The sequence below is a fragment of the Giraffa tippelskirchi genome, chromosome 9 (assembly GCF_054371585.1).
Source record: "Giraffa tippelskirchi isolate mGirTip1 chromosome 9, T2T-mGirTip1v1.2.pri, whole genome shotgun sequence".
NCBI lineage: Eukaryota > Metazoa > Chordata > Mammalia > Artiodactyla > Giraffidae > Giraffa > Giraffa tippelskirchi.
The window spans coordinates 56,297,694-56,321,838 of NC_137283.1; the positions used below are offsets into that span (position 1 = coordinate 56,297,694).

A 24,145-nucleotide genomic window follows, 5' to 3' on the forward strand; every position below is an offset into this window, starting at 1 on the left:
GCAGAGTGCCCACATCTGCCCTCCCTCCACAAAGGTGCAGTCTCCCCAACCATCAGCATCCCCCACCACATGTGTTTGTAACAATTGATGAGCCCGTTTTGCTGCACTGTTAGTAACTAAAGTCCACAGTTTATACTCTTGGTGGTGCACATCCTATGGGATTAGAAAAATGTATAATGACACGTGTCCACTGTTACAATACCATAAAGAATAGTTTCACTCCCTTAAACATCCTCCAGGATGCACCGCTTCACCCTTCCCTCCCTGCTAACTCTTAGCAACTACTGTCTTCACAGTTTTGCTTTTTCCAGAATGTCTCCGAGTGGGAATCACACAGTCTGTAGCCTTTTCAGATTGGCTTCTTTCAGTGAGTCATCAAACATTGAATTTTCCCCCCGGCCTGTCTTTTCATGACTCGATAGCTCATTTCTTTACAGCGCTGCATAATATCCCATTGGCTGGAGGCACCACAGTTTACTTATCCACTCAACTGTGGAAGGCCGCCCAGGTTGCTTCATAGTTTTGGGCGGTATGAATAAAGCTGCTATAAATACCCATCTCTGCATTTTTTGTGTGCACATAAGTTTTCAGCTCAGCTGAGTAAATACCAAGGATGGTGACAGCTGACTTGTATGCTAAAGAGTATTTTTAATTTTGTAAGAAATTGCCAGGTATCTTGAGGAGTAGCTGTACAATTTTGTGTTCTCACAAGCAGTGAATGAGAAAGCCTGCTCATCCACAAACTCACCAGAATGGGGCGTCACCAGCACTCAAGATCTTAGCCATTCTAACAGGTGTGTGATGATGCTTCCTCGTTTTAATCTATAATTCCCTGACGACATACAATGTGGGGCATCTTTGCACCTGCCTCCTTGCCATCTGTAGGTCTTCTTTAGAGAAGTGTGTGTTCAAATCTTTCGCCCATTTTTAAGTTAGGTTATTCATTTTCTTACTGTTGATTTCTGAGTTCTCTGTATTTTTAGAGAACTGTCCTTTATTGCGTATGTCTTCTGCCAGTGTCTTGTCCCTTGTCCTCTCATTCTCTTGAGCCATGAGCTTTTGCAGTCAGGCACACCTGGGTCGGAATTTCTGTATGACCTCCGGCCAGCCCCACGCTCTCTCTGAGCCTCAGTCTCTGCTTCTGTGGAATGGGAACAGCAGCGCTCCCTCAGGTCACAGAGGGGGAAAAGCGATCTTAGCCACGCAGAGCCCCGAGCTCAGAGGCTGAACCACTGCGGTGCCTCCAGGTAGATGCTGGTGGAGCCCGGGAATGTCGGTTCTCTGGGGGGCGCCCTTTGCCCCCAGCTCCACCATTAAAGCACCTGGCTGTCAACGGTGGTCCCATCCATGGCAGGGCAGGGCAGGGCAGCAAATCCATCTGCCAGGAAGGTTCCTGTGGGTGGGAATTCTTGATCCCAGAGATACAGTAGAGGAGCAGACCCCGGGAGACCTCAGCGTTGGGCCCAGGGACACAACTGCTGTGAAGCGACGGGTGATCACTTTGCCTGGAGCCACCCAGGCCCACATCCCTCGAGGACTACCCCTCCCTCCACATCCGGTGCCTCCCCATCTGACCTTCCTGAGAGCTCCAGCCTCCACCAGCACTACACACTCCCCTCCAGCCACATGGGGCCGTGGTCAGGGCCTCTCATGTGTCCCCATGAGCCAGCATGGCCCACCCTACCCCCAGAAACACCTTCCCCCACCCCACCTGTCCAAATCCATCTCCCTCCACAGGTTGTGGGCAGAGCTGCCGGGCTGGGCTGCAACCACGAGGGGGCACCAGTGCCCTGCTCACGTGCCTGGGATGTCTGGCCTGCTGGAAGGAGCCGCCTCCATCCCACCGGCTTGCAGAGCAGCGGGAAGGGAGAACACTTGCCTTACAAAATCCTGGAAACTCGAGGGCCCCATTCCATGCCCAGCAGACCTTCTGGGCCCAACCTGCACACCTCCTGTGACGGGGCGCTCGCCACCTCCAAGCAGGCTGTCACGGCTTTGCTGTGGCCTGTTCTGCAGGAGCCACGAGGTTATATGAGGTTAGATGAGGAGCCATCACTTCATGGCAAACAGATGGAGAAACAATGCAAACAGTGACAGACTATTTTCTTGGGCTCCAAAATCAGTGCAGATGGTGACTGCAGCCAAGAAAGATGCTTGCTCCTTAGAGGAAAAGCTATGACCAACCTAGACAGCATATTAAAAAGCAGAGACATTACTTTGCCAACAAAGGTCCATCTAGTCAAAGCTATGGTCTTTCCAGTAGTCATGTATGGATGTGAGAGTTGGAGTATAAAGAAAGCTGAACGCTGAAGAATTGATGCTTTTGAACGGTGGTGTTGGAAAAGACTCTTGAGAGTCCGTTGGACTGCAAGGAGACCCAACCAGTCCATCCTAAAGGAAATCAGTCCTGAGTGTTCATTGGAAGGACTGATGCTGAAGCTGAAACTCCAATACTTTGGCCACCTGATGCAAAGAACTGACTCTTTTGAAAAGACCTTGATGCTAGGAAAGATCGAAGGTGGGAGGAGAAGGGGACAACAGAGGATGAGATGGTTGGATGGCATCACCAACTCGATGGACATGAGTTTGGGTAAACTCCGCGAGTTGGTGATGGACAGGGAAGCCTGGCGTGCTGCAGTCCATGGGGTTGCAGAGTTGGACATGACTGAGCGACTGAACTGAACTGAATGAGGTCATAAGGGGCCACGGGGGCTACCAAATCAACATTTTAAAAGAACAGCTTTACCTTGGGAAATTACAGGGAGGAGGAAGCCTGGGGTTTCCAGAAAAGCTGAAAACCTACAAGTTTGGGTGAAAACTCTCAATGTTTACACGTTGCTGCAAAGCTTTTCTAAAGATGGTGTCAGTCATGCCACAGAGCACGTGGGCCCTTGGCTCGCTGGGAGGGGCTCAGTGTGGGGGGAGCTGAGTGACTGAGACGAAGCAAGCCTGGGGCACCTACGTGGGGCACTCAGACACACCGCCTGCACAGGCCGACGGCACTGGACACTGGACACTCAAGGCCTGGGGGAGGGCTTCCCCGCTGGGCGACGCTCCCACATCGGGGCTGGGAGGAGGTTGTTATGCACCTAGGACTCCACGGGGAGGGCATGACCAGAAACTGTGTGTAGACGCCCCTGAACGCTGCCCTGTGTGTCTCCTTCCTCAGCTGATTTTTGCTTGTGTCCTTTCGCTGTAATCTGTTCTGTGGATTCTACCAGCACGCATGTGTGCACGCTTGGTCACTCCGTGTGCAACTCTGTGACCCTCTAGACTGTAGCCTGCCAGGCTCCTCTGTCTATGGGATTTTTCAGGCAAGCATACCGGAGTGGGTTGCCATTTCCTTCTCCAGGGGATCTTACCGACCCAGGGATCGAACTCACGTCTCTTGAGTCTCCTGCACTGCAGGCAGATGTTTTAGCCAGTGAGCCATCGGCCACATCCTTTTGCTGTAACAAAGCTGTAAAAGTATAGCAGTTTTCTGAGTTCTGTGGGTCATTCTAGCCAATTACTGAACCGGAAGGGAACACAGATTGAGCTGGCAGCTGATCTGAAGTGAGCGTGGTCCTTGGATATCGTAGCTGGTGTCTGAGGACGTGATGGCTGACTTTATGCACCAACTTGACTGGATATCTGGTTAAATATCTTTTTCCTGAGTGTACATGGGAGGGTGTTTCTGGAAGAATCATCATTTGAACAGGAAGGTGCAGGAAAGTCGCTTGCCCTCCTCACTGTGGATGGGCTTTGTGCAGTCTGTTGAGGGTCTGAGTAGAACACCACAGCAGAGGAAGGGAGAAGTCAGCGTTTCCTGCCGGACTGTCTGAGCTGAGACACTGACCTTCTGCCCCTTGTGTGCCCGGTCCTCAGGCCTTCAGACTCACACACCACCCCACCAGCTTTCCTGGGCCGCTAGCGTGCAGGCGGCAGGTCGTGGGACTTGCTGGCTTCCGTAACTGTGCAAGCAATTCTTTATCTATACACACACATGCACACATATATACTATAGATTCTGCTTCTCTAGACTACTCTGACTGACACACAAGGGCAGTCGTGGGGGACCGCTTCCTCAAACTGTGCCATGTGCCAAACTTGGATTTGGGGCCAGAAGCTTTCCATCGGAGACAATTACTGGCTGGAGACCTTGAGCCCTCTCTGTTGGCCCCATGTTGGGTTTTTTTCACTGACTCACAGGTGGTGGCCAATGGCCTCCCGTACACTCAGGCGGAGGGCAATGAACACCTGGTCTACAATGCTCTTCAGTCCTCAGTCCTGTCCGACTCTTTGCGACCCCATGGACTGCAGCACACCAGGCTCCCTGTCCTACACCATCTCTCAGAGTTCACTCAAACTCATGTCCATCGAGTTGGTGATGCCATCCCACCATCTCATCCTCTGTTGTCCCCTCCTCCTCCCACCTTCAATCTTTCCCAGCATCACAGTCTTTTCCAGTGAGGCAGTTCTTCACATCAGGTGGCCAAAGGATTGGAGCTTCAGCTTCAGCATCAGTCCTTCCAACAAATATTCAGGGTTGATTTCCTTTAGGATGGACTGGTTGGATCTCCTTGCAGTCCAAGGGACTCTCAAGAGTCTTCTCCAACACCACAGTTCAAAAGCATAAATTCTTTGGTGCTCAGCTTTCTTTACGGTTCAATTCTCACATCCATACATGACTACTGGAAAAACCATAGCATTGACCAGACAAACCTTTGTCTGCAAAGGAATGCCATCTACTATAGGACAGCCATATGGGCACCCAAGGGGAAAGGAAGAATGGTTAGGCAACGAGGGAAACGCAGTATTAGGTTTGTCTAGCACCGCACGACTATCTCAGGGGGCTTGGAGAAACAGCTCCATCACATCAGACGTCTGAAAACAGGGAGCCACGCTCAAGCCTGCCTCTGGAGCCTGCAGGTGGAACGGAGGCTGGGGACCCGGGCGGACACAGTCACACGAGAGACGATACAGTGGATGCATCGCTAATGGCAGCTTGGACCCCAGCCTCAGCTTCATTCTGCAGGGGACTCCCACCTACGCCACATGTCCACGTAGCCCTGGGACCGCTGGTGAGGCTGTAATGCCAATGCCAATGGTCAGCTACGCGCGGACACTGAGCTACAGCTTCTGAAGGACGGCAGACCCCAGTGGAAAATGGTTGGCACGAGAGAGAAACTGGACTTGCCTGATCATTAGCTTATTTCTCTGCTCAATCGTCCCACACATGTTGATTTTAAGGTGCGAAAAGTGGTAGGTTAAGAGGTGAAACAGTTAATGCTGCCCACGTGTGCGTGTATGCGAAGTCATGTCCGACTCTGTGCAACCCCATGGACTGTAGTCGGCCAGGCTCCTCTGTCTAGGGCATTCTCCAGGCATAAACACTGGAGTGGGCTGCCACGCCCTCCTCCAGGGGATCTTCCTGAACCAGGGATCAAACCCACATCTCTTACATCCCCTGCATAGGCAGGCGGGTTCTTTACCACTAGCGCCACCTGGGAAGTCCCAACACTATACACAGACGTCCAGTTCCTGGGTGATGACCAAGGGGACAAGCCAGGTGAGATCCACATTTGGAGAAGGAGAGGGGGGTAGCGGGAAACGGGGCAGGAGGAGAAGGCGAGTCAGAAGTGAGCGTGTTCCCACTGCCACCCTTCCAACGACGACAGGCAAGGGCCGAGGGCCAGGCTGGGGACAGCGGACACTCAGGAGCATTATCCCAAACACTTCACAAAAGGAAGCAGGTTTTCTTTTTTCACTTTTTTACTTTATAACACTTTGGAACTATTTGAATATACATATTTGCAATATACATGTGCTACTTTTATAATTAAACAAAAACACAAAAATGATCTTAAAAAAAAGAAGTAAAGAGCTAATCACAGTGTAACATGAATCAGAATATCATCGTTGGGGACAGGTCACCCAGCTGAATCCAGAGCTCCAACGTGGTCGCTGTTTCCAGTCTTGGTCGCCATGTCCAGCCTCCGATCCTCCAACCCCTTCCACGGGGTAACAGCCAAGACCTGGAACTGCCCTCAAAGCTCCATCCGGGGCCCAGGAGAGGCCAGAACGCAAGGAACGACGTCAGCAAAATTAATATACGGGGTCGGAGGAAACCGGCCAGAGCGCTGGTCCCCCACGCGGCCGGTGGGCGCGCGGCCGGGGCGCCAGACCAGCGGGGGAACCCGGGCTCCGCGCGCTGTCCACGGCGGGCGGTGCCTCACAGGGCAAAGGCGGTGAAGAAGATGTGCATCTTGGCCAGGAAGGTGGTGACGGAGCCCTGGCGCCAGAGCTTCATCTCCACGTCGAGTGCGAAGTCGCGCGGCTCGCGCACCGTGCGCTGCAGGAAGACCACGCCCGTGTAGGCGTTGAGGCGGCGCGTGCCGAAGTAGCCCTCCTCGTTGCCCTTGGTGATGGTCAGCGCGATGGTGTCGCCGGCGAAGGCGGGCACCGGGCTGATGCGGAAGATGTGAGCGGGCACCAGCAGCCCGGTCTGGAAGTTGAGCCGGTAGTGCGTGATGCGCGCGGGCGCGTTCTGGCACTCCAGGAAGTCGTGGCACAGCGCGCGCTCGCATTTCCTGCAGGGCGCACGGCGGGGGCGTCAGCGGTTGGGCGGGGGTAGGGCTCCTGCTCGCAGCTCCTACCCGACGCCCCCCGCCCCGAGCCTCCACCCACAGCTCCGCCCTCGGCAGCCCCCAGCAGCCTAAGCTGGGTCACCTGACCCACCTCGGACCTCAGCTTTCCCGTCTGCAGGATGGGTTAATAGCCGCGCGGTGTCATTGGCGGAAAGAGGTGCGTTATAAAGCAGGCGGCGCGCAGCACAGTGAGTGCCGACAGCGACTGGTAGCAGCTCTCCCTGGTCTCCTGCTCCTCCCTGTCTGCCTTCATTCTTCTCTTCCTACCTCTAGTTTTTTCCTTCCTACACTATTTGCATGGATTCCCTGGCTACGGTGTTTCTATTACTCTAATCGTTTTTCAGATTCCCTTTTCTCTCATAATTGACTCTCCTTCTGAGTCGTTTCCTCCACTGACTTGGGATGGCCTGCCCTTGTCCCTCTCCCAAGTATCAGAGAGCTCTGAGTCACACCTGCTCCAGAGGAAGCCGGGGAACCCGACCACACTACAGGGTGACGACCCAACCCCATGGGGCCCACGACTCGATTTCTAAGCTCAGCAATAATCTAGTCTCTTCTTGGCGCAATGAGACCCCGTCTCTTCCATCACTAACCTAACCCCCCATCTTGAAGCTCATTGCTTCCAACAGGGGCCCCAGGGCTCCGTGGGTCTAGAGGATGCTCTGGGCAGAGTTCCTGAACGGGGGGGGGAACCCCAGCACGCAGAAGCAGGCCACATCACACCCTGTGTAAACTCGAGATGTGTTCCCGCTCATCACACGCTCCCACGCTCCCCGGGGTTGGCACTACCATCACCTGTGTTGCAGGCGGAGCCGCTGAGACCCAGAGAAGGGAGGGCACCAGCCCCCCAGACACACTCATCTCAACAACACCCCACCACACCTCCACACTGACCCACCCCGGCCCTGTGTATTAGTGAGCGTGGCACAGAGTCAGCAGGGCAGCCGAGGAGTAAACCACGGGCGCGTATGTGCCAGGAAGGGCCGCCGGAGGCAGGCTGTGCGTGCAGACGCAAAAGAGGCCGGCAGAGCAGAGAAAGCAAGCTCGGAACAACCAAGCACGTCCGTGCAGCAGCTCCGCGCAGAGGAGAGATGGTGGACACTCCGGCAAGCACTTTATGGAAACGTGTTTTTAGTAAGAAAAGTGAAAGTGAAGTCGCTTAGTCCTGTCCAACTCTTTGTGACCCCATGGATTGTAACCTATCAGGCTCCTCCGACCATGGGATTCTCCAGGCAAGAATGCCGGAGTGGGTTGCCCTTTCCTTCTCCAGGGGATCTTCCCGACCCAGGGATCGAACCCGGGTCTCCTGCATTGCAGGCAGATTCTTTACCATCTGAGCCACCAGGGAAGCCCTGTCTTCTTTAGTAAGAAGACAGGAAATACAGCAAAATGCCAAGAAGCGTCACGAGGGAATGTGGTCACCAGCCTTTGAGACGGCCCCCATGTCCCCCTCCCGCAGTCACACCGTGTGGGTCACCTCCCAGGTGACACCTCCCCACCCATCCACAGTGCTGGACTGTGTGGCCAGTGGCGGAAGTGATGATATATCGGTTTTAAGAGTAGGTTGGGTCACAAAGGACCATCACTTGCCTTCTCAGTGACCCGGGCTGGGGAGCTCCAGCCCCAAGGAGAGGCCGAGGTAGTGAGGCGCCAGGGCCTCCCACCCAGAGCCACGAGTGGGCAGCGGAATCCTGAAGCCCCGGCAAGCCTCCAGTGGACATGGCCTCACAAGGCCCGGAGCAGAACCACCCAGCTCAGCTGCCCCTCGCTCATGACCCTCCAAACACCATGGAGGATGATAACTACTTGTCGTACTTGTTAAGAGGCTACGTGTTGGGAAAAACTCATCACACAGCAGAATATAAACGTGTGTATGTGTTTGAGAGAGAGAGAGCTGGAGGTTGTTTTTATGTGTATGTGCGAGTCTTCTTTCTTTCATTCTCTCTGCTCCAAACTTCCTGCAAGGTGCTTTTTTTTTTGCACCATTTATGGTCAGTCAGACCACACGCCAGACAGAGGGGCCTGTGAAGACCAGGAGGTGGTGAAGGCAGGCGCACTGGTCACCTGGCCTCTGCCCTGGACAGTGCGGGACTGGTGCAGGGTCCCCAGGCCCAAGGCTGGATCAGGGGGCGGGGGGTGGGGGTGGGGAACTCACGTTTCAGAGACTCGGACGTAGTTCGGAGGACAGTCGAAGCGCAGGCAGCGGAAGCCACCCTGGATGTTATGGCAGGTCTCAGCCTCGGAGCAGTTGTGGGTGCCCAGCGCGCACTCGTCCAGGTCTGTGGGGAACAGAGGAGGGCAATGGGTGGGTTTACGGGGGCCCGGGTCTGGAGACCCTCGTCCGAGCCCCCCTGGCCCGCCCTGGGGGCCTGGGTCTTGGAGCAGCTGGTCCTGTGGGCACACAGCTCACGCCCCCATCTCATCCACTCTGGACAGCAGTCAAGGGCCCAGAGCCTTTGTGGGGTTGGCACCAGGGAGGAGGGCTCAGGGGGAGACAGTCCGAAAGGACACAGGTGTCCAGCCTGAAGCGCCTTCAAGAGCCAAAGGCACTGCAGCGTCTGAGCTTAGAGATGCCCCTCTGGGTTCCGCCATCAGGCAGACACGGCCTCGGACTCCAGAGTGAAACCATGCTCTAGGCATGTGAAGTCATTATTCCTGCCTGGCTGTTTACGGCAGGTGAGATCCTCGTCTTTTACAGAATCCAGACTGGTTATAAATGAAATAGTAAGAAGAAGAAGAACTCTGCAGCCTGGAAGCCCCGGCCAGCCCTGGAGTCCTCTTCTGCCGGCTCCTCCCTGGGTAGGTCTCCCGCCTTCAAGATCCCCGCCCTGCTCGCAGGGCAGGGCCCGAAGCAGAGTCCAAGCCTCCAAGACTCTAAGCTGGGTCAAGCAGCAGAAAGACTGCCACGTTCCTCATCCCAGGCGTGGGCCTCGGTGAACATAGCCACCAGCGGCATCGGCCGTTCCGTGCTCACGCGCTCGGTGTCATGGCTCTGGATGCATGGGAAACTGTGAAATGCTTCCTGCACCTGCTCGGGGGCTTCCCGAGGCCCCGCTGGGGCGGACCCCACGCTCACCCTTGCAGGACCTGCCGTTGGCCGTCATGGTGTAGCCGCGCTCCGGGCATGCACACTGGTAGCTCCCCGGCACGTTGATGCAGCGGAAGGTGCAGAGGATGCCGGCACCCTGGGCACACTCGTCAATGTCTGCCAGAGAGAGGGTCAGCCCTCAGGAACCCCCGGTCACCCCGTCCCTGCCCTGGCCGGGGAGCCTGGGGGCCCTTCTCACAGATGAGGACAAGGGGGCTGAGAGAGGACAGAGCTGCCTGTGGCCACACCGGACCCACATGCCGGGGACTGCCCCCCGGGGCTGCTCCGGGCTTGCTGCGGCCGGCGGAGGGCCCACCGGGTACCCGACGTGGCCTGGACGAGGCACAGTGACCCCTGAACGATGCAGGTTTGGACTGCGTGGATCTACTTACACAGGGACCTATTTCAGTAATTACTGTGCGATCCACCCTTGGGCCAGTCATCCATGTGGAACCGCGGATAGAGAGGGCGAGCTGTAAAGTTATATGTGACTCCAGGGGAGGGGAGGCCCTGAACCCTGCATGGTTCAAGGTCAACTCTGTAACTTAACCCTTCACCCCACTGAGGTCACAACCACCACCTCTGCTTTGCAGGGAAGGTGCCTGAAGTCAGACTTGGGAAGCACTTGGCCAGGTGCCAGGAAACCGCACGGCTGGGATGGGACCGCCGCTCTGACGCTGAGGCCTCTGCGTGCCCGCGGTGTCCCCCCACCCCGGTGGGGACTCTCGAGCCTGGCTCACGGGGGAGGTGCCTTCAGGAGGGGCCCTGGGCGGAGGAGGAGAGGTACCTGAGCAGGTGTGCCCATCCTCTGCTAGCTGGTAGCCCTGCCGGCAGTAGCACTGGTAGGAGCCGTAGATGTTGGCGCACTCCTGGCTGCAGCGCTGGGCCTCACACTCATTCACGTCTGCAGACAGACCAGCCAGAAGTCACGGAGGAGCCCGCCCGGACCAGAGACAGGACCGAGGTCTCACTCACGCGGAGCGTTCTCTGGAGAGACCATCAGTTCCAGCCTCCCCCTGGGGCTGATGGGGAACCCGAGGTCCAGAAAAAGGCAAGAGGTCAGCCAGGGACATGCACCAAGGCAGGGGCGGGAATGGTGGAGTCCTGGCCTGCTGCCTGGAGGAGGCAGCCACAGCGGGGCATAGATCCCCCAGCGGGGAACCAGACACTACCCTATTGAGGGTCCACAGCAGCTTGGACAGGTGGCTCTGAGAGGTGTCACCTAGGTGCTAACAGGGACTTGTCCTTGATCCCCTTCATGGGGCTGGGAGAGAGGCAGGGGGGGACAGGGAGGGAGTGAGTGAAGGACAGTGAGGGGAGCACTGGCTGGACCCCAAGCTCCTTGCAGGAAGGGACATGTCTCTCATTCACCCAGCCGAGACCTGCAGAGCTCTGACAAGCGCCGGGTCTGTGCCGAGCTTGGAGACACGGCCACGAACAAGATGGACAAACACCTCCACGCCGTGGAGCTGATGAGGTGTACGGACAGAGCAGAGGCCCTGGGCTGGGGGTGGCCCTGTGCACAAGCAGGGGGGCGCTGGGGTCAGAGCAGGATGAGCCGCGGTCGGGGTGGGGGGGTGACATCGCACATGGCCTTGAGGCCATCGCCTGACCCGTGATCCTCACGGCCTCTCCGCATTCACCGCTTTCACACGGAATGACGGACGGCATGAGTGAATGCATAAGTGCCCGATCTCCTCTACCAGGCTCTGAGGCCACGCTGGTTCCATCCCCGAGTCTCTACTGTGCGGTCTGGCTGCGGCTGGAGAACAGTGGGCTGAGGTAGGGATGGGGGTGGGTGAAGGCAGAACGGACCACCACGAGGGTGGACTCGATGGTCTGCCCCCCACAGCTCTCATGGCCCACCCAGCCAGGCAGAGGAGGGGCTCAAAGGTGACAGTAACACCAGTGACTGAACGGCAGCGACAGGGTCTGTTTTGGGAGCCCATACAAGTGCCGTGCGACGGAGCCAGGCCTGGCGACGCTCTGCTGCCCCTGGGCTGGACTTGTCCCAGGGAGGCCGGCTCTTTAGCCAGGCCAGGCAATCAGAGAGAGGGGCCTGGCCTTCCTGGGGATATCAGCAAACTCACCTCCCCAGGAGGGAAGGAAGGAGAACACCGGGGAGGAGGTGCTGGGAGAGCCGGCGCCAGCTAGGGGGTGCTGGAGACCCTACAACCCCTCACCCACTCGACCCCTCCTCCCTGCGCTGAGCAGCCTGGGACCTCTGCCTCCCCCACCCCAGTCAGCAGACCTGGTCCAACCACACGCGAACACAAGTGGGGACAGCTCCTCACAGGTCCCCTCCGTCAGCCCCGGGGCACCCCACAGCGTGTTAAGTGTACACCCACCAGCAACATGTAAAATCCAGCAGGACTTATGCATGATAAATATCTGGGTTTCTGGGATCTGGGAAACCGTGACTGGTCACCCTGGGCAGCACACCGCCGGGTGGCATCCCTTGGGTGCTCTGCGGCCGCGGGCCTGTCTCCTGTCTCACTCCCTGCCCAGATCCCAGGGCACCGCAGTGGTGACCGACACCGGAGCCTACCAAGGGGCAGAAGCTGGGCTGCCAGCCCTGTGTGCAGGGAAACTCCCACCCTTGGGTATGCGGGCAGCACAGCCAGCCAGCCCCCGGCTCTGAGACAGGGGTTCCTGCAGGAAGCAGTGGGCAGCTGAGGCTGGGGGCCGCCGTACCTTCACAGTGCTTGCCGTCGGCTGCCAGCAGGAAGCCGGAGGCGCAGGAGCAGCGGTAGGAGCCCAGCGTGTTCTCACAGGTGTGCTGGCAGAGACGCGCAGGCGACGTCCAGCATTCGTTCACGTCTGCGGGCGGCAGGTGCGGGGGAGCTCAGGAGGGCAGAGGGCCCGGACGTCGGCCCCCACCACCACCCAGGGCAGGGGAGGGACCCAGGAACCCAAAGGAGTGATGGGGAGGAGGAAACAGCAGGAAGGCAGCGGGGGTGCTGGAAGGAGACAGAGGGACTCACGGACAGACACAGCCAAAGGGCAAGAAACGAGGGCGACAGGATCCGTGAGGGGAGCCTCAGCTGGGCAGACGCCCAGAGAGGGCTGGGTGGGCGGTCAGAGCAAGGCTGGCTGGGGTCTGGGGCAGGTGGGCACCGGGGGGCATCCCGACCACCAGCCCCACCTACCGATGCAGGCGCGGCCGAAGGCGTCCCGCTGGAAGCCAGGCTTGCAGTCGCAGCGGTAGGAGCCGGGGAGGTTGTGGCACACCTGGCCCTCGCCACAGCGGTGCACACCCGTCTCACACTCATTCACGTCTGCAGGGGGAGGCCAGCGGGGCACGCTGAGGCCCGAGCTCTCCCCACTGCAGGAGCCGCCACACCCAGGGCCCCCAAGAGGGTGGAGGCTGGGGGGGGCGGGCCTCACCCACACACTTGGTCCCGTCCTGGCTGGCATGGTAGCCACGTCCACAGATCACTGGGTTCCGCTGGCACGTGTAGGAGCCCACCGTGTTGATGCAGCTGAAGCCAGGCCGACACGGCTCGGACAGAGATGTGCACTCGTTGATGTCTGCAGACGGGGTGCGGGTGACGGGGAGCCGGGTGCAGCCCCTCCTGGAGCCCCAGACCAGCCCAGGTCGGGGCCAGAAGGTCAGACCTCCCCCCAGTGCCTGTGTCCCAGGACCCAGGACTTTCCCTCCCAGAACCCGGGAGCTGTTGACCAGGTCAAAACAGATGTGATACACCTTCATCCAGCCCAGTCCCACAGATGGGGGAAACTGAGGCCAGGGGAGAAGCAACTCAGCCATGGGCAGACAGCTCAGGGTTATAGGAGCCTTCCGATCTGCAAAGGCCTCCGGCGCCCAGGCAGTGACATTCACAGGGGACACGGAGGCTGGGGGAGGGAAAGGCAGCCACCCAGGCCTCCCAGATCCCTAAAGCCCTCAGAGCCCATCCCCCCAACCACCCCTCCCGAAGACCACCCCCCACCCCCGCCCTGGGGCCGGCAAACACAACCGGGCAGGCCCCGCTCACCCACGCAGTTGCCCTCGGGGTCCTGCAGGAAGCCCTCCAGGCAGCGCTGCCGAGCCTGGCAGTAAAAGGAGCCCTTGGTGTTGTGGCACACGGCGCCCGCCTGGCAGTTGTGCGTGCCCAGCTCACACTCGTCCACGTCTGCCACAGAGACCGGGCCACGCGTCAGGGGCTGGCAGGCACCCGCCCGCACATCCCCGCCACGACCTTGACATTACAAAGGTCTCCCGCATCGCAGGGGACTGCCGTGGCCCATGCAGCAGTGACGACGTAACCCCTCTCACTGCCGGGCACTGCGAGACGAACATCTTTACTCCGTGCTCACGGGAACCCAGGGCCAGGGCCAAGACAAGCCCCCTACCACACAGGGGAAACTGAGACACGGGCACAGTTCAGCGCTGCTCCTGGGCCGCCGGGCTTGGAGCTTCCAAGGATGGAGCCACCAGACCTGTGTGTCTCCACTGTCCCCACCTGCCATGCGGCCCCAGCAGGTCACGGTCCACCCCCCCGCCGCTGCCCAGCACCCACAGTTTACAAAGCACCAGCCTGTGCCCCGCCCCCCCGCCAGCAGCAGGCACGTCGGGCTGTTTCCCCAGATGAGGAAGCCAAGGATGGAGCAGCAAGGCGACAGGCAGGGCTCGTGGCACGGCCAAGACTCCATCGGCCTCCTGACGGCCAGGCCCACCTCGTGCGTCTGTCTGTCTGTTGTCCATCCATCCACTCCCTGTGGTTTCCACAGCAGCCCAGTCTCTAGGGGTCCCATGCTGGGTTCGAGGACCCCCTCCAAGGATCCCCGGAAGCCTGAGGATGAAGCCTCTGCCCAGCCACTCTGGTCTAAGAAGGCCACTCTGGTCTAAGAAGGCCCTGAGAGGAGAGGGCCAGGGGTGCCAGGGCGTCCAGGGAGGCAGGACCACTCCCCAGGGGTCAGGGTTCTCTAAAGGGGGCTCACCATTGGTCTGTGTGTGCCCTGGGCATGCGCGGGTGTGCACAGGTGTGCAACAAGGGGTCTGGACTCCACTCCTCTCAGCTCATTCCACCCCTGCTCTGAGCCCAGCTCAGGGCCTGGCACAGAGTGTGTTCAGCCGCTTTCCTGAGCTCACGCCCAACCTCAGAGTTGCTTCCCACGGAATTTTCTGGGCTTGCAACAATGGAGCACTGCTCTGGGTCTCACCTCCTGGGTGACATCCTTCTGGACGTTTTTAGTTAAAAATAAAGTGCCAACCATCATGTGTGAAATAGACTCCCAAGTCCTTGCCTACCTGGGCCTGCCAACACGGCACCCTCCTTCCACTGGCAGTGTGCCCCCAGCCAAGACTTCTCTTCTGCTCCTTGCACCAAGGCGCCCTCCTCCCCTCTCCCCTAAGGGCTGGCACCTGTGTTCCTGGCACCCTTCCCAGGGGCTCTGCATTCTGTAGGTCCCCTACAGTAGGGGCCTAGACATCACCCCCACAGGGGGCGGGCCTCTTTGGACCCCCCACGTAAAGCAAAACCCAGCCTTTGCCCTGCCATCCCTCTGTGCCTGTGAGGCCCCGCCCCCCTCGTCAAGAGACCAGACACAGAAACACGCCCCCACAGCTCCCACCACCCTGAACACGGCCGGGCCCACAAACGAAGCTGGGGAAGCAGCTGTTGAAATGGCTCAGCGGAACTTCTCTCTCTTCTGAGATTAGAATCCTCTGGTTAAAAAGGACAGAAATGACCCTTCTGTGAGAACTGAGGCATGGAGAGGAGAGTAACATGACCCAGACGCGCTTACCTCGCCCCTCCCCCCAGCCACCAGTTTGGAGGCCCACCTCTGCCCCCAACATCATCATCTGCGGGGTCTCTTAACTGGCCAGAAACCCTGGAGCTTAGAACTTTCCGAAGGGAGCTAGCTCTGGGCGGCCCGGGTGGGGGGTGAGGGCGGCGGAACAGGGCGAGGGGGCGGGGCAGAGCAGGGCGAGGGGCGGGGCGGAGCAGGGCGAGGGGGCGGGGCGGGGCAGGGCGAGGGGCCGGGCGGAGCACGGTAAGAGGTGGAGCAGGGCGAGGGGCGGGGCAGGGGAGGGGCGGGGCGGGGCAGGGGGAGGGGCGGAGCAGGGCGAGGGGCGGGGCGGGGCAGGGCGAGGGGCGGGGCGGGGCAGGGCGAGGGGCGGGGCGGGGCAGGGCGAGGGGCGGGGCGGGGCAGGGCGAGGGGCGGGGCGGGGCAGGGCGAGTTGACGGGGCGGAGCAGGGCGAGGGGCGGGGCGGAGCAGGGCGAGGGGCGGGGCGGACAAGGTAAGGGGGTGGGGAGGGGCAGCGCGAAGGGCGCAGCGGGGTGAGGGGCGTGGCGGAGCAGGGCGAGGGGCGGTGCCTGCAGCCAGACCTCCTCACCTGTACACTCGCCATCCTGGAGGCTGTAGCCCGGCTCGCAGGTCAGCGCCTTGTAGCAGTGGAAGGAGCCCACCGTGTTCACGCAGTGCTCGCGGCGGCTGCACGTGTGCAGGTCTGTCACGCACTCATTGATGTCTGCGGAGAGGGACAGGCCGTCAGGGGCTGCGGGGTGATCCCGGGGACAGCACCAGCCGACCAGCCCTGCCCTCAAGATGCTCGCCTGCCAGAGAGCAGCAGGCTCTGTGCCACCACCCATTCAACAAAGATTTATGGAGCACGTGCCTGGTGCCAGCAGCACTGTGCTTGGCCCCAGGGTACCTGGTGAACAAGACAGACAGGAACCCTGCCACGGGGGACACTCAGAGGAGGAAGCCCAACAGATAAACGTAAGGGAGTGGGGTCCGGAGTCTTACGGAAGAAACAGTGGGGTGGAGGAGACCAGGAGTGTGGGGTGTGGGGGTGGGGGGCACGAAGGGTCATCAGGGCAGAGGGCACTTGAGCAATCATCTGAGGAGATGCCAGGACGAGCCAAACACACATCCCAGGCAGAGGGGACAGGTTCAGGGTAGAGTCCAGAGGGAGGGGTGCGGTGTGGGGAGAGGAGAGGATCAGGAGACGCTGGGGGAGGCGGGGAGCCATCAAGGGTTCCAGCAGAGGGCAGCAGACTGACTTGTTTGTAACAGGGGCCCCTGGCTGAGAGTGAACACTCCAGGGATGAGGGGTTCATAGAATAGGAGATTAAGGGGCTGAGGCTGCCATCCACGGAGGCGAGGAGACGCAGTCAGGTTCCAAAAACTGTGTGAAGGTCAAATGGACAGATCTATGATGGATGAGATGACACAGAGAGGAAAAAAAGAAGCCAAGAGGTCTTGCCAAAGCTTCCTGGCCAAGCAGCTGGGCAGGTGAGGATGGGGACAGTGGAGGGGAGCAGGCTCACAGAGGAAGGCTGGGAGCCCTGGAGGTGACACTGAGTATGAGGGTCAAGGGCCAGCCGGAGTCCTGCCTCGGAGTTCACAGAAGGGGTCTTAGTGAAGCCAGGAACTTGGGAGTGGTGGGTGCTGAGGTCACCCGGGGGACAGGACAGTCACAGAAGAGGCCTAGGACTGACTCCTGGGCTGAGCAGGTGGTGGGGAGACGCCAGTAAAGGAGAGAGAAGTAGCCCCGGGGAGGGCACAGGGGACCCAGAGAGGTGATCAACGCAGACGCCCCGCAGGCGGGCGCTAAGCATGCGCGGAGGACACCGCGTGCCGACCCCACCAGGTCGTGGAGGTGCAGTAGCCCTGGCTGATTCATTCACTCCCCAGACACACCTTAAGGAGCACCTATTCTGTGCTAAGCCCAGGTGGCCTAGCCGCGTGGGGGCCACAGCCTCGGCCCCCAGGCTGGCAGGGGAGAGAGGGCAGGCGGGTGGAGACACGGGGGAGGAAGGCTGCACGGTCTCGGGAGCACCGCCTGCTCGGGGGCCTGCACTGTCAGGGTTGCTCGCTGGGACACTGAGGTCAGAGCTGATCTACAAGCATGACGGGGACAAGGTGGAGAGGAGGGGCACCGGGCTGTGGGGCAAGTGTGTGTTAGTCACTCAGCCGTCTCTGACTCTGCGACCCCATGGACTGTAGCCCACCAGGCTCCTCTGTCCATGGGATTCTCCAGGCCAGAATACTGGAGCAGGCAGCCTTTCCCTTCTCCAGGGGATCTTCCCGACTCAGGGATCGAACCCAGGTCTCCCACACTGCAGGTGGATTCTTTATTTTCTGAGCTACCAGGAAAGAAATGCTCCCAAACTCCCAGGTGAGCCAACTGGTGTATAAGCCGAGCCAAGCCTGGCTGGGTGGGGATGAGGGAGAAGAAAAGGGGGTTCTGGGCTCATAGTTTCCAAGAAAGGCTTGGCTCAGCGAGATAGAGACTTCTGATTTACAGGCTGGATTGACACTTTCTCAGGACCCCAGAAACGTCATGGGTCAGGAGCCTCCCCAGTCCCCACCCTGCTCCGGAGCCTGGGAGGAAGCATGTTGAGAGATGACAGCAGACACCACTGACTGCATGGCTCACTAGGGATCCGGTGATTTAGAGCAGGGGCCCCCAACCCTACCGGTCTGCGGGCTGTGAGAAACCGGGCTGCACAGCAGAAGGTGAGCGGTGGGCAAGCGAGCACCGCTCCGCTGCTGTTCCCCATTGCTCGTGTTACCGTCTGAGCCATCCCCCTCCTCCCCGTGGAAAACCTGTCTTCCACAAAACCAGTCCCTGGTGCCAAAAAGGGTGCAGATCGCTAGCTTAGAGGAAAGCCCTTCCATGGCCCTGAACACTCCTTCCCAGCTAAGCAACTAGGTCTCACAGAGGGGATGTGACTGGACCAAAGTTTCGCGGCCTGCACGTGGCAACAGCAAGAACAGAGCCCGGAGTGCCCAGCCCTTTCCTCACCCCCGCAGAGTGGGCTGCAGAGCCGGGGCGCCCATCTTCCCAAAGCCCGGCCCACCTGGAACACTCTTCCCAGGGTCCACGACAGTCCTCAAAGGACAGGGCACAACAGGCCAACAGAAAAGCACAGGGGTTCCCCCACAGAGGTCACCAGCCTGTCAGAAGTCCTCTGGACTTGGCACCACTCAGGCCTGTCCCACTTTGGCTTACATACCTCCAGTGATGGGGAGCTCACTACCTATGCAGGCTGCCTCAGTATAACACATTTGTTGAATCATTATTATGACATCAAATTCTAGCAAGCTCTTTACACGGACTCATCTAACCAGCACAGTGACCCTTGGACGTGGATGCTATTTCCCTTTCCACAGGTGAAGAAACTTGAGTCTCAGAGAGATTATACAACTGGTCTTGGGTCCTCCAAGTGGAAAGTGGCAGAGCCAGGGCTTGAACCCAGGCGGTCTGGCCACAGAGGCCACACTCTTCACCTGGGCACCCATCTCCCGTCTCACCAGCCAAGGTTAACAGAACAAGCCTGGAGCGTACAAACGCACCACAGAAGACACGTTTGTGGACAGACAAGTGACGCAAAGGATGAGTGCTCACAGACGAGATGAACACGTGCGTGGAACAAGGATGAAGAGGAGACCGGGGTCTGAGCAGGATGACAAGGAGGGAAAGGCTGAGTGAACAACCATAAACCTTGCTGAATGGAGGCACCTCTGCTCTTTAACCCCAAACACCTTTTCCAGCCACCCAGCAACCCCTTTGAGGACACAGTTGTCACTCCAGGCCGCCAGGAAAACCTGCACACCGCATCCTGGGAGGCTGCTCGCGGGCCCCGTGGACCATCCTCCCAGACACACACAGACATGACCCAGACAGGAGAAGCCGCCAACAAGCAGGCTCTGCAGCGCTCATGTTGTGCCCCTGGCCGGGGGCCGGGGGCCGGGGCAAACATGTCTGCAGCAGCCACGCAGCTGCCCAGCAGCGGCGGGTGAGGAAGAGGACATGCCCAGGCTGGGCATGGCCCCCAAGCACAGAGACGACAGGCGGGGGGGGTCTGGGCATGAGCCGTTCCCACCTCCACGTGCTTCCTGCAGCTGCTTCTCCTCCCTGCATGCCCTTCTCATCTCCCGCATCCCTGCCGTCCCGGGCAACCCGTGCCCATGCCGCCTTCTCCAGGGAGTGTGTCCACATGCTGCCGGCTGGAACGGCCTCCCCCTCAGCCTGGGCCCCTGCCACAGCATTTCCCAGTCTGCCCCGTGCTCCGCTACCCCGGGTCCCTCTCTGGGCAGGTCCGTGACATTTCCTCCGAGAAAACCTCAGACCCCCCAGTCCTGGGAGACTAGCTGCCCAGACAGGAGGGCTCCACGGCTCAGGATCACACAGCAAATGAACACCCAGCTGGTGTATATAGACCCGGATCGTCCAGACCCCAGTTCCATCCATTTGCCTCGGAAGGGGCTTTGGCCGCATCGGAGTACAATCTCAGCAGCTGACGTCACGTGCTCACTGTGCCCTGCATTCTGGCTACGCCACGCACATGTCACATAATCTCCAAAGGCGGAGCAGTGCCCTGAGCACCCACTTCTCACAGATGATGAAACAGAGGCTCGAGAGGAAGCTCGAGACCACAGAGATACCGGGCGGTCCTGCTCTGAACCCCGGCCTCCCTGCCCCCAGTCCCCCACATCCTGCCCTGCCTGCTGCCCACGTGTCTCAATGCCCTGTCTTCAGTGAGCTGCCAGGTCACACCTCGGTTCCAGTTCTGACTCAGGCCCATCCCTGGGGAGAGCGGCTTCCCAGGGGGTCAGTGGAGAAGCAGGACAGGACACCAGGGCACGCAGGGCAGGACACGGAGCATGGGGGCGTGCTGAGAGCTCACATGCAAAGGTCGGGCCCTTTAGCATGTGGCCGCAGGCGTGGCAGTCGGTGTGGAGCAGAGCGGGGGGCCGCGGCGGGCGGGGCTCCGGCTTACCCACGCACTTCCTGTGTGCGTTGAGGATAAAGCCCTTGGCACAGAGCACTGTGTGGTTGACACAGTAGAAGGATCCCAGGGTGTTCACACACAACTGGCGCCGGTTACAATCATGAGCGCCCAGCAGGCACTCGTCTTGGTCTAGTGATAAGTCGCAGGAGGAGAAACAGAGGGCCGTTAGAGAGGTGTGGCTGCCGGTGACAGATAGGGAAACTGAGGCCCAGACAGGGGCAGGGAGCTGCCCGGGGCCTCTCAGCCCATCCATCAGCGGTCCCTCTGGGCTTTGGGCCCAAGTCTGAGTTTGTGCGGTTCAAAGATGAGGGACCAGGAGCCCTGGTAAGGACAGGTGGCCAGCTGAAGCTCAGAGACAGCAGACAGCCTGTCTGGGGTCACACAGCAGGCAGGACCAGAGGCTGTTCCCCACCCATGCTCCAGAGACACTCCACCTCCACGGGTGGCCAGGGGAGTCACAGATGCTGGGGGCTGCAAACTTGAGTGCTTAGGGGGCCAGGCTGGGGACATCAACAGGAGCAGGGGACATCAACAGGAGCAGGGGCCAAGGGGGCTCCGTGGGTACTGCTGAGCCTGTGCTCTGTCCAAAGGGATATCGGGGCTGCGGGCTCCTTGTGGGCAGATATTACAAAGATCTGAGAAAAACCTGAAATTTGGACACTTAAAAACAATTCTTGAGCTGCCACTGTTGGTCACTTGGTGGGTGATTATAAACAGGGCAGAGCCCAGCAGGACTCCCCTGCAGGGCAGGATGCACCCACGGAACACCCTCTGCACCCCCTGACCTGGACACCACAGCCTTCACTGCTGGGGGCCCTGCAGAGAGAAGCGGGGGCCTGGAGGGGCAGGGACATGGACCCAGGAGAGATACAGGTCCCGGGAGATGGGGAGCAGAGCCAGGTTGGCCCCCACCATCTGAGAGAAAGGCTTGCCAGGCACCGCCGTGCTGTGCATCCTGGACAGGTCTCCTGCCCTTTCTGGGCATGAGGATGGTTTCCGTCCGCACCAGAATGGTCTTGGGCAAGCGGCTGCAGGTGGGTTGTGGCTGCTGACAGGGATGGGGGTCTTTCCCAGACAGACTTAACCCCCCAGGACTCCCACCAGCGTCATGTCTCCTGAACATGAACTAAAGCGTCTCCGACACCATTGGCTCGCTCTGGGCCCGCCCTGCCTCCAGACATGGAGGGGCTCCAGGTGGGGCTCACTGGGAACCATGCGCTGATGACCCCGTCTCACAGAGGGAGGGCCCAGCCCTGCACGGCAGATCCCTCGCCCCGGGACTAGACCCAGACTGGGCAGGTTCACAGGTGAGAAAGGGACGCGCTTCCAGACCCTTTCCAGCTCCTCTGTGAAGGCAGCGTCACCGACAGCCACACCCCTCCATGGTTTCTGAGAGCAGGCCCCCCAGCTGGGGCTGCCCTGCCCCAGCCTTGCTCCCCACGGCGGCCAGCGGGAGGCACTGCCCGCTGTCCTGGCTTCACCCATGGCTGGAATGGGGGCTGTGAGCGAGAGGCGGCGTGTTAGCCACTCAGTCGTGTCCAACTCTTTGTAACCCCATGGACTGTAGCCCACCAGGCTCTTCTGTCCATGGGATTCTCCAGGCAAGAATCCTGGAGTGGGTTGCCATGCCCTTCTCCATGGGATCTTCCTGACCCAGGGATCGAACCCAGGTCTCTTGCGTTACAGGCAGATTCTTTACCATCTGAGCCACCAGTGGGGCTAACAGAAAGGTCCCACCGAGATACGAACTCAGATTGCTGGATTCGGAGTTCGGAGTGCTCACCATCACAGGGCCAGGCGATCACAAACCAAGACAGGCCACTCACAGGGGGAGACTCCCAAGGACAGAGCCAGTTGGAGGGCGGCCCAGGGGGCCTCGGGCCCCTCCCCAGACCTCCTGGGTCGGCTCTCTGAAGCCAGGTGGCATTCTCAGGATCGGCGTGGTCCCAGGCCCCCAGGGGATTGGCTGCACACTGAAGTTTAGGGAGGCCCGCTCCAGGAGGCGGCGAGGCTGCAGTCACCCTGCGTGCCCACCAGGGCTCACCTGGCACGTGGTGTGGCAGCGGTTTCAGCCGCTCCCTGTGCCACCGGCGGTCACGGCAGCCACGCCTACTCCCCGCTCTCAGCACAGCGGGGCTCAGCCCTGGACCACCTCCCCCCAGCCGGGCCCGCTCAGGTGTGTGGGGGGGGCATGGCGGGGACTCACCTTCACAGGACACGCCGTCCGCCATGATGGCGTAGCCGGGCAAGCAGGAGCACATGGCGGTGTCCCCGACGACCCTGCATATCTGCTTGCAGGGCCCGTTGTCTGCCAGGAAAGTGGACGTGTTAGTTGCTCAGTCGTGTCTGACTCTCTGTGACCCCATGGACTGCAGCCCCACCAGGCTCCTCTGTCCATGGGATTCTCCAGGCAAGACTACCGGAGTGGGTTTCCATGCCCTCCTCCAGGGGATCTTCCCAACCCAGGGATTGAACCCGGGTCTCCTGTGTTGCAGGCAGACTCCTTACTGTCTGCTAGGAAACCACATGGAAGTCAGAGACCACCCGGCTCATCACCCCCGGCTCCAGCCTACACATGGAGGGGCTGGGAGCCAGGGAACCCCACTCCTGACCCTTTCCACAAGGTCTCCCCTTCCTGCTCACACCTTGCTGGTGTCTGGGCTCTGCCACCATCACCCACCCCTCCCTCAAGTACCAGGGATGCCGGGGACGAGATGGGGAGGGAGGAGGGGCGGATGCAGAGAACTGCCCACGCATCGCTGAATGCAGGCTGCGCGGTGCCTGAGCAAGCGAGGATTCTACGCTCTCGGTTTTACAGAACTTGAGACTGAAGGCAGCTGATGGGCCGTCTGGGGGCCACACACGCGTGTCCCAGGTGTGTCCCCCATCCCACCTCTCACAGCGCAGACAGCGAGGTCAGCCAACCCCCCGAGCAGAAGCACCCCTTGGCAGGGCCACCTTGCTCACGCCCAGCCCCGGAGGGCTCCCCGCCTGCCCGCGGCCGGGTTTACCTTCACAGGTGTTGGGCTGCGGCACGGGCAACGCGATGGTGTTGGGGACCACCTGGGAGGACTCGGGCCTCTGTGCAGACTCCTCGGCGGCCTCCGGCTTGGGGGGGCCGCCATCTGTCATGGGCAGAGCAGACAAGTGAGGGGGTCTCGTGTCTGCAGTCAACCTCAGGCCCTTACAGGTGTCGCTCCGGGCACCTGACCAGGGCTGGGGTCGTTTCACACACCCCCAATCCCAAGACAGAGGAAACTAAGGCTCAGGAAGGAACACATCTCAGGCAAGATCCATCTCACAGCTAATCAGAGTGGGGGGCAGGGAGGGGAAAGGGTCTCTAGACTCAGATGACTCTACTCTGGAAGCTGGCAGGGAGAAAGTCCTCCTCGTCCGGGTGCTGGGGCCTGATCTCCGCAGGCCCAGTGCTGGGGACACAGTCTGGGGACATGGGGGCATCCTCTGTGGCCCGGATCCTGGCCCTGAGCTTGAATCCAGTGCAGGGTGCTGGGGCTCCCCTGGAGATGGAGCTCCAGGAGGGAGCCGTCTGCCTGGGCTCACAAATCGATCACTCAGGACCCCTGGCAACTGTGGGTTCCTACATGTGCGTGGCAGGAGGGGAAGGACCCTATAACTCCCGTCCCAGGAACACCACGCCCTGCTGGCAGGGCTGGCCCCG

General features: G+C 60.0%; 1 protein-coding gene and 1 long non-coding RNA gene across 4 annotated transcripts in view; one reads left to right on the forward strand and one right to left on the reverse strand.

Moving 5' to 3' along the window:
• Nucleotides 1-5,736: 5,736 nt before the first annotated feature.
• FBLN2 (fibulin 2) overlaps nt 5,737-24,145 on the reverse strand; it is a 66,514-nt gene continuing 48,105 nt past the window's right edge. Inside the window, exons 7-18 of one of the 2 annotated variants that reach the window (XM_081526478.1) lie at nt 23,478-23,591; nt 22,673-22,774; nt 20,455-20,595; nt 16,059-16,193; nt 13,713-13,850; nt 13,105-13,248; nt 12,867-12,995; nt 12,412-12,537; nt 10,505-10,621; nt 9,706-9,834; nt 8,785-8,908; nt 5,737-6,572 (exon numbers count right to left, since the gene is read on the reverse strand). In XM_081526478.1, the coding sequence (XP_081382604.1) occupies nt 6,215-6,572; nt 8,785-8,908; nt 9,706-9,834; nt 10,505-10,621; nt 12,412-12,537; nt 12,867-12,995; nt 13,105-13,248; nt 13,713-13,850; nt 16,059-16,193; nt 20,455-20,595; nt 22,673-22,774; nt 23,478-23,591 (1,757 nt within the window). In that variant the 3' untranslated portion in view covers nt 5,737-6,214. The remainder of the gene's footprint in view (nt 6,573-8,784; nt 8,909-9,705; nt 9,835-10,504; nt 10,622-12,411; nt 12,538-12,866; nt 12,996-13,104; nt 13,249-13,712; nt 13,851-16,058; nt 16,194-20,454; nt 20,596-22,672; nt 22,775-23,477; nt 23,592-24,145) is intronic. The other variant, XM_081526480.1, reaches the window with a different exon arrangement.
• On the forward strand, nt 6,577-11,647 carry LOC145520300 (uncharacterized). Of its 2 annotated transcripts, XR_014064395.1 has the most exons (9): nt 6,577-6,786; nt 7,607-7,763; nt 8,228-8,906; nt 9,328-10,084; nt 10,311-10,464; nt 10,628-10,775; nt 11,093-11,196; nt 11,424-11,499; nt 11,570-11,647. It is a non-coding gene; the product is annotated as an uncharacterized LOC145520300 (long non-coding RNA). The 2 variants fall into 2 exon arrangements; XR_014064394.1 differs by lacking the exons at nt 9,328-10,084; nt 10,311-10,464; nt 10,628-10,775; ... (1 more) ...; nt 11,424-11,499; nt 11,570-11,647 and having other exon boundaries at nt 7,546-7,763; nt 8,228-8,514.